Raw genomic sequence first — 10,134 nt, 5'->3', positions numbered from 1 at the left:
TTTGACGAAAATTGGTTTTGAAATAGCTAACATATCAACACCAGGGCCCTGTTTTATGAAGAGTTAAAATTGATTATAAAGTTGATTTCAACTGTAAGTCTATGGCAGACAGTGTGGTAAGGAAATCTAAAATCGATTTTATCTTTTGATAAAACGGGGCCCAGGGGTAACTATTAAAAGGTGGGACCCACCATTTATTTTAAAAGATAATTTCATATGATATTTCTGTCTACGTCGTTTACTTCGAGCGATTTTCAGTCGGTTGCTGTTCGCAAATTTAACAGAAATCATAAAGTCTGACCTTGACATAAATGCGACGTGCATGCATGTTTAGGCCCTACACGAATTATTTTCCATCATTGCTGCGCTCCAGGATTGCGAATTAAACCCCTCACGAAATTTTCGGAAAGTCCCAAATAGAGAATAGTGAAATGATACAGTATAGCCTCACAAGTCTGTGTCACTCTGACCGAGACACAAATCTCCTACATAAAATTTTTAACCAAAATGTATCTTTATCATCTAATTGTTGTTCACCAATCGAGAAATGATGGCCTTTATGAGGAAAAGAGTTGTCATTTCTTAAGATCGACTTATCTGATTATTATTCTATTCGCGGTGACACGACTCAAACATCTATGGTCTCGGTGTAGAACTACATTGAATTACACCGTACATTAATGTCTGAACTGAATGGTCGGTTTAGTCATGAAGCAATCACGTGACTAATGCAGCGAGAACTGGAATCGATATACAAAATGCGAGTCGGGGGGGGGGGGGTGCACGGTGACCCCCCCCCCCCTTAGGTACCCAACTAAGTGGGGATGTCAAGTGATATGATTTACTGCATACCTGAATAAAATCAGGGTATACGTAATTGTGGTGATTGGTCATAATCCGATCGGTTACAGTTCTTTATTCCGAAGGTTCTTTAGTTCGAAGGTTCGTTATTTCGAAGGTACATTATTCCAAAGGTTCGTTAATCTGAAAATGGGATAAGGTTTGTTATTCCGATGGTTCATTAATCCGAACATGAAATAAGGTTCGTTATTCCGAAGGTTCGTTAATCCGAAAATGAAACAAAACCCATTATTCCGAAGGTTCGTTACGGACTCCATTTCATTTTTGGAATAACGAACCCTAATTTATTTTCGGATATTATAATGGGCTTTCGGAATAGCGAACCATATTTCATTTTCGGATTAACGAACCTTCGGAATGACGCCACAAAATATGTTCGGATTAACGAACCCTTTTCGTTTTCGGATTAACGAACCCCATCTTGTATAGGGAATTTGTGTGTTTTGGATTAACAAACCTTCGGAATGACGTACCTTCGGAATAACGAACAGCGCCCAAGTGACTAATACAGGGAGGATCGATGAATCGTCACATCACTGCTCACGATGTGACGATTTCCATCCTTTCGATCTTTCGTCACGTGACATTCTAGAATTTGACTGGCTGTTGAGAGGGCTTCAGAATGATAAGTATCAACAAATCATACTATGATAGTTTTTATTACATAGGTAATGTACTGTGTATGTATGATAGCACGGTTGCATTGCCTTTAGTTGTAATATTACACCTCCAAAAAGGCAAGAACAGTATCCGCATGATTATACTGAGTAATGGTCCAATGGACTGTTTTATGAAACATTGGTGTCAGTAAAGCATACATGGAAAGTGGAGGAGGTGATGCTGCCATTGTCATACACACACAGGGGTAATCCCGAGGATAGGAGCCACGCACTGTATAGTCTTTCACAAGTCTTCTAATTTAAGTCTTCTCCAAATTTCCCCTTTCAAAGAGCACGAACAGCGGAAAAAACTTTACACGAAGAAGGTATACTCGTACACAATGTAGGCCTACTACAATTTGTGGTACCTTGCCAAAGAGCTTTTCCCTATAGTGGGATTTTGGGAAAATATGTATGTTAGAGCCATTTTTTAAGTAAAAGTCGGAACCGATCTTGTCTGTATACCTCAAGTACGTTGAATTAAAAAATTCCGGTTCCCAAGCGGAATTTTGAGTCGAAGACCATCTAATTTGCATAAACAAAATGACCACCAATTCATTGCTTTTTAAGGTGTTTCGAAGATTTAATTTTCATAAAATCTTTCCAGAAATGCAGAAATAGTAATAATTTCAGAAATCAAGTTGTCAACACAGTGGATAGATCATCAATTCGTCGTAACATTCACTTTTATGCAAATTAAGAAGTGAAATATGCAAATTAGGACTTGCCATTGATACAACGATGCATTACAGCATATAATGTACATGTATAGTACTTGTTCACTTCTTTTTTAATAATGTCTTAAGTTATCGGGGAAACAAAAAGTACGTGGTGTCGTCAGAGCCCAATCAAAATTAAGTCCTGCATCTCAATCAATTCAAAAGAACTGAATAATACATAATCTATATGCAAATTGGCATAGAAGAGGATACAGAGCTGGCAGGTTTCTACTATAGATTATATATGCATTGCCGCAATTATACATCTGAATCATAATCCTGATAATAGTAATAATTGTATCAAGACCGGTTCACGATTCCTATAGTGTGATAAAGAGATAATAAAACCAACTTCAGCTATTACTAGTAAATTAAAATACACATCTTATTTGCATGATAAATTATGCAAATATTTGGCCATTTTCTCATCATAATTTCCCCTTACAGGGACTGTACAGTACTGTTCGAGGGAGGGATTCATGTTTTGAACATTCCTAAGTGAGATAATGAAAAGCCTCTTATGAAATATGAAAGAGCATGTAATTTTAAGAAGGATTCAACGTTTATTTGATAACTATTGGTTTTCAAATGGCTGAGATATCCAAAAAAAAAGTGCTAATAATAAAAGGCGACATGCCACAACTTCATTAGGGTCTCTTTGTTTCACCTTATTTTTTGATATCTCGGCCATTTCAAAACCGATTTTCATCGCATGAACTTTTGATACCCCTTAGAACTGCATGCTCTTTGACATCTCATAGAGTGGTTTCTGAATATCTCGCAAAATGTTAAAAGCTAATCAAAGTCTTGCTATCAAGCTGTACCTTGGCGTAGTGAAAGATAGATTGGTAGAGTATAAGTGATCAGGTATAATTAAAAACCATCACACATTCCTCCCTTTCAACTCTAATAACTTTTGAAGGGATAGAGCCATATACTGTTTTGAAAGTTGGTATTAGTCACGGAAAGAATTTGCTTATAGAGCATGAGGAATATCAGCTTAATTTGATGTCTTCATCGTTGTTGCTGCGGAGATTCACAAACAGCTTGTTTTTTGTCCTATTCATGCACAGCTAGCACGGCTTAGTAATAAGATAAGCGCTTGGATGGACCCTATACACGTGTATTCACATGTGTGTTATAAAACATGATTATTATGCACAGGATTATTTCGTGGCGTAAGTGAAGGTGCGGCGCACTCTCGAGTATTGACAATGGTGCAACATGCACTCGGCTTAGTAATACTCGGCTTAGTAATAAGATAAGCGCTTGGATGGACCCTATACACGTGTATTCACATGTGTGTTATAAAACATGATTATTATGCACAGGATTATTTCGTGGCGTAAGTGAAGGTGCGGCGCACTCTCGAGTATTGACAATGGTGCAACATGCACTCGGCTTAGTAATACTCGGCTTAGTAATAAGATAAGCGCTTGGATGGACCCTATACACGTGTATTCACATGTGTGTTATAAAACATGATTATTATGCACAGGATTATTTCGTGGCGTAACTTCACTAACGCACTCTTTCCTGTGCATCATTAGTATATGAACATAATAACGAATGTTACACTTTTTATGATTAATATGCTCCTGAAAAATAAATTCACTTGGAAACAGAATTTCCGTGCTGATGCTACAGATTTGCATATTGGAACGATATAATGTTGTACAACAATGAACAAAAATGTCATTGACCGATGAAAATAATTTTCCACCCCCTCGGTTCTGTGCCCCCCACAGAACTCTTACACAAGAGTTCTGTGGTGCCCCCTCCCCATAAAAAGTTGAGTCATGATCCGCGTAGAGGGAGTTTTCATCAATCGTTTTGCTTGTACGTTGATCGCTGTACTAGAAAATATTTTTTTCATGTGAAATAACAAGTTTATGGCAATATTGCAGCTATTTTGTACGTATTAAGCAATTTAGGTGTTAAAGTTCATTCACATGAATAACAACGGGATTTTTTGGCCCTACAATATTTGCAGAAAGGCTTTCAGTTTTCATCTAACCCTGAAAACCTTGAAGTCTACATAGTGTTTAATTTGCCTCTCAAGAAAAAAAAAATGTAGAAATTACTCTTCCAGTAGTAATACATAATATATTTATTTATTTGCATATTTCAGTACTAATTTGCATAATTATGTATAAGATATACTTACCACCTGAGAAACGTTTTCTCTCATTACATTCTGTGCAGAGAGATTTTAGATCATTTTTCCCTCAGCTCGTTTGCTAAGAATTTTGTAGACATTATGTCTCTAAAATTGACAATTTCTGTGACTGGGTGTGAACCATTTTGTTTATGCAAATTCAACTGTCAAGGTCAATGAACTTCGCTTGGGAACCGGATTTTTCGGATTCAGCATACACAAATTAATTGAAGGAGACTGGTTGTCCAAATTTTACTCAAAAATGCCTCTAACACCCTTATAGGGAGCCTTTTTTTCAGAAATCTATACAAGACAAACTCCCACACGGTAAAAGAGGAGAAAAAAAAAATACTTTGATCACCGATATCCGCAGAGAGGGCGCTGTGGTGATAAGAACTACAGGATGCGTTGCTTTCTCTGATCTGCCATCTACAAGTACCAAAACACACACCAAATACGATACTCAGCTAGCGCTGACTTCTCAACACAACTGCACGTAAATACATAGTGTACATGTACATGTGTACGTATGTACGTGGAAATTGTATAGGTCCTATTGTATTAGGTTTATGGAAAAGTCAATTCCTTGAATGAAGGAGGCTATTGGTCAAGAGTCAAGACTTCAATATGTGGCATCTTTGGATTTTGTTATTTGTCTCGTTGTCGTTTGCTGCATCGTGTGAGGTAAATAGTGTCGCTATGTTTTATTTCGTTCTTTGAGACGGTAGAATTCAGTGCTGCGTGAACGAGCCTAGCTGGTTGACAGGTGATACAAATACCATAGTCCCACAAGTTAAAATATATGTAAGCTTATTGATATCTAGAGGTCTTGATTAATAATCACTGTGTTGTGTGCAGTGTAAATTCATTTATCACAACCTATGGCATCCGTATAGATGTCTCTATGATATTTAGTGTGAATGTGCTAATACAGTTTGAGGGGAATAGATCTAGATACTGTAAACATTGCTATCACATTTATGACATCACATGTTTTTATGTCTATGATTATGACCAGGAATGATCAATGACAATGATTGAACTCGAATCAATGAACATGATGAATTTGTTATAGGCACCCTAAATGTTATGAATCAAAGATTTTGATAATAATCATTAATATGCACATGCACATATAGGGGCGGATCCAAGAATTCCGTAACTGGGGGAGGTGCCTTTAGCGCTTTACAATATTAAAGGGGGGGAGGGGGTTGCACGCCCCCATTCTTCGTTTTTAATCTCTTGCTCTTGGTTCTAAGTAACAAATAAAGAGGGCCAGGCCAGGGATGTGCCCAGTTGCTCCTCTCTGGCTGGATCTGCCTCTGGCTGCATTAATGATAGATTGACTAATATGATGCTGAATGTTCTGTTGACAGAGAAAGATTAGTCTGTATCTTGTCATCAGGGATATGTTCCACAGGCACAGAAACTACATCTGGTTTCATGGACTTTCCTCCTATAGGACCATATAATTTATGTCTATAAAGGAGAGCTGTTAAAAGTAAAAAAAAAATGATAAAGTAAAAACTCCTTCAGATGGACAGACAGATTTTTCTGTCTAAAAATGTTCTGTTACATTTAGTGTTACTGCATACTGTTAATATTATCAGGATTATCAAAAAGTTTTACAACTAGAGTCTAGACAGACTTCCACAAATGGTAAAAAACATGTTGATCTGTCATGTGTACCTGTGAAATCATTGTCACCCTTGCCTTTGGCTTGTGAGAGGAGATTAGTATTGCTGCCACTGCACACTGTCTAATAATAAGGCTAATATACAGGGTTCATACAACACACGTTAATAATGATACAGACACCTCTACCATGTATAAACTTTTCTGAAATTTTTGTATGGCTTCATAATTGCCCTCTCCTATGTCAGCTTGAACATGCTGAACTCACATAGAATCACAGAACTGTAGAAGGCCTTCAGCTATTTCAACAATGGAAGAATTGCTTTCAAGTTTTCAAGGTGACTTGGCATTGCATTGAAATCAATTATGATGTCATGGTGTTTTGAGGAGCTTCAAATGATAATTGTAATGGTTGTGTGACATCTTGGCTATTGTTTCACCTCTTACAGGCACAATTTGACAATGTCAGGTGTAAATGCATATGTCCAGCTGATCCTGAGAGATCGAGAGAGGTGAACATCCAAGTGGTGACAGTCTCCCTACCGGAGGAATGGTAACATATCTCCTGCCCTTTGAATACTGTTGCACAGTGCACTCCAATAATAGCGAACACGGTTATAATGAAATTCCTGCTACAATGAAGTAAAAAGTCAGGCCATAGCATTATCCACTCCTTTTTTTATTTTTATTCAAATTCGTTCAGTTTTAACAAAATTTCAATATAACAAAAGAAAACTGCCAGTGCCAAGGACTTCATTATTATGGGAATCCACTGCATTAAACATTTTTTGTTGCCATTTTAACCATTTCAATGTGTTCATGTGTTAAACGTATAGTTTCCTTACACAGGCAGAAACTGTTAATTTTTCCTCGTAAATGGACACATATGTGTATAAATGTGTGTATTATCTGTTTGACATAGTGCTGTGATAACTTGATTTCAGTATGAGTAAGGTAACAATAAAGATGTGAAATAGTAACCAAAAAGATAATGTGATGGTGTTGCAGTCAGTTCGAAAGATATCCAGTTGTAGTTCTAACCTAATGTTTCATAATCGATTGTTGTTAATCAGCAATACATTGACATTTTTATCCCCTGCGCAGATTGTTGCAAAGAGAAAGTTTTGTTTCATGAACTAGCTCCATGAAATTTTTTTTTCATTGCTTTTAAAGTATAAACTATTTTCTTTGTTTCAAAAATCTCTTGAAAAGTCTCTATTCTATCTTCCATGCACAGTTCACCATAATTGATTTGTTGCTCAGATGCTACTTTCAGTATAGGCCTGTCATAATTCACTTTAAGAAATAAACTATTTAGTATCAAGAGACCATAGAAGCTCTTGATGTCTGGCAGGTATCTATCACGTCTGCCAATGTGGATGGTACATGATTCAGGTCAAGTTGTTCCAGTAATACATGTGTCATTGCATCATGTGGTCCTATGCATGATGATTGTCATAATGTTTGTTCCTATTTCTGTTGCCAACAGCTCCTGCGAACAGGTCATGAAGAGAAATGAAAGCGACTGTCTTCGTTGTGAGTGCAAGTATGAAAGCAGAAACATCATGACAATAGAGGTAATTCATGGTGCCCATAAACAAAGGCATCACAAGTTTACAAAAATACACATGGTTTTTAGTGTTATCTTCTTTCCCATCTTGCTGAAGAATACTTATGGAATGTTGGTGTAAGGACTGTATACTCATTAAGTGTGTATAGAAATATAAAGTTTGCTCCTACAAGCCCTCTCAGTGTGTACCATAGATTCACCAAAATATGCCATTTTAATGAAAGAAGCAATTATGAAAGTTCCGCTCAAATTTAAAACTGTTGTTTGATTCATTTGTGCTCCAATTTGGTGTAAATTTTACTCATTTTAGAATGTCCATAAAAATAAACTGTTTTTGCTCATCACTGATATACCCTGTACATTTAATTTGTTTCTGTGTGTGTGTGTGTGTGTGTGTGTGTGTGTGTGTGTGTGTGTGTGTGTGTGTGTGTGTGTGTGTGTGTGTGTGTGTGTGTTTTGCAGAGGAGGGGGAACAGGTCCCTGGAGAGACCAAGACCTCGATATCTCAATTGACATGATATCATAAAACCTAACGTAATTTTGAATTCAAACAAACTAATTTCAACTTTAGAAAGTACTGTTGCTAATGTAATCCAAACAATGTTTGTACATTAAGGGACATCATCATTGATATTATTTTACGAAAATGGTAGTTTGTTGGCGTTTTTTTTTTTTTTTTTTTTTTTTACTACATATGGGCTCTGTAGCATAAAAGATGCAGTTGAACATAAGCCAGAAAATCAATCATAAGTCAGGTATCAGCCACTTAGAATTGAGTAATCAGAGACTTATGTTTGATTTTCTGACTTAGGTTTGATCTGAACTTTTATGCAGCGAGGCCATGATCTTTGCCGAAAGACCAAGAAACAAACTTTTAGATTTTCAGTCATTGTCACCCCCAGGACAACATAGCGCAATGACAAATACATGTCTTACTTTAACGAAGCAGTTATTTGATAAAGCTGTCTTTCTTTTTCTTTTCACATTTTAATAAGGTGATTTTTTTTTCTCCCTCTCTCTTTTCTGTCTTTTTGCTACAGGTGGTGGTATTTCTGATCATCGGTGTCATTATGTGCCTATTCCTCTACACTGTTTTACTCCTCATCATGGACCCTCAGATGTTCAAATCCAAACTGTCTGAGCCACAGGTGGAAGAGGAGTTTACAACAGATGTGGTAAGTACTCTTACTCCATTTTAAGTCTTACTATAATGAGTTTGTTTTAAAAAAAATAAAGAAAAAAAAAACCTAACAAGTTCCACTTAAAGGGGATGTCGAACATGAAGGTTTTGGAAATATCACATTTGAACATTTGAAGATTACATAACAAACATCTTCATTGTGGTGTAACCACATTTGTTGACAAGATGAAGAAATCATATCATCTTGCAACTCTTCGAGATTAGTCCCTGAAAATACTATTAAAAAAATCCTTGTTTGGGGCTGTAGTTCATCAACTGTAACCCCTTGCCCTTACAAAGTTACCATTGCCAAGTTATTGCTGTTCTAAAAAGGTTACCATTTGATGCAATAGATATGATTAATTCCTTTATGATGCTCATTAAAAGATCAAGAATCTAATGAAATTTTATCTGGAAATCAGGAGGTAGCCTTTATTAGATTTTTGCATTTACTGGAGTTGTGGTTTATGCAAGGTAGATTTAGACAATGCTTCATGCTTTGGATTTTGGAAAACAAAGTAAGTGTAGTATGGATATTTTCCTACACAGTTCTTGGTACTGCTATTCCTTTTCTTGTTGGAAAAACATCTGATTTTGCAAACATTAATCATGCTATGGATACAATTATAATGACATTGCAATCCTCTTATTGTGATGAAAACTTGAAATTTGAAAATGAAATTCAAGTCTTATACTCTTCAAAGCAAAACAGCCATGCCAAGTTGAAGATAATTTTTGATCTCTTTAAAACTATTGCTGCATGAACTTGTCTAGGACTTCAGTGGAAGTATTCTACCAGTACTTTGACACCAAAGCCTTAATGATTGCAATTATGTCATGCTTTTCCTCAACAGACTGCCCGCACTGGCCAGCCGTTATCCTACTTCCATAGGGTGGGCAATGCCCAGAGAAGATGGCGGTCACAGGTTCAGCAACAGAGAGAGAACATCTTTGATAGGCACACCATACTCAGCTGATGTCACACTGTGGTGCCGTGGATCTAAGACTCTTCATTTTTTAGCAGAGGTCCCAAGTTCAAATCCCACCAGGTGCTTATGTCCATGGACGAGATGTTTTCACCCAACAATGTCCCTCGTAATCCAGATGTGTCAGTGGGTATGTGGCATTGATAAGGTTATAATAATGGCAGGGTCCTGTGGTAGAGTGGTGGCAATGCTGAAGAGGCTACTAATAAGACCATGTTATACGTGTATTGTATCGTGCATGGAAAGCCTCTTAGTACTCAGCAAGTGTCCATAACGTGTCAGTCAATTTTGTAGAAGTTCATTATGAGTCAGAGCTTTGCACTGACAAATGGTGTCAGCTTATGAACTGCACTAACACTTAGTTTT

At 36.9% G+C, this 10,134-nt stretch overlaps 1 protein-coding gene across 1 annotated transcript; it reads left to right on the top strand.

The window, feature by feature from the left end:
• The first annotated feature begins 4,948 nt into the window (after window positions 1-4,948).
• Window positions 4,949-9,872, top strand: LOC139729464 (transmembrane protein 9B-like). The gene is made up of 5 exons (XM_071640387.1): window positions 4,949-5,081; window positions 6,482-6,585; window positions 7,522-7,609; window positions 8,643-8,777; window positions 9,637-9,872. The coding sequence occupies exons 1-5, from the start codon at window positions 5,025-5,027 to the stop codon at window positions 9,757-9,759; spliced, it is 507 nt and encodes a 168-aa protein (XP_071496488.1). The 5' UTR covers window positions 4,949-5,024; the 3' UTR covers window positions 9,760-9,872.
• The last annotated feature ends 262 nt before the right edge of the window (window positions 9,873-10,134 follow it).

Source organism: Diadema antillarum, unplaced genomic scaffold (genome assembly GCF_040938485.1).
Source record: "Diadema antillarum isolate AM-2024a unplaced genomic scaffold, OU_Dant_1.0 seq00000243_RagTag, whole genome shotgun sequence".
NCBI lineage: Eukaryota > Metazoa > Echinodermata > Echinoidea > Diadematoida > Diadematidae > Diadema > Diadema antillarum.
Note: the sequence above shows the minus strand (reverse complement) of the source record. Positions and strands in the feature narration are given on the sequence as shown.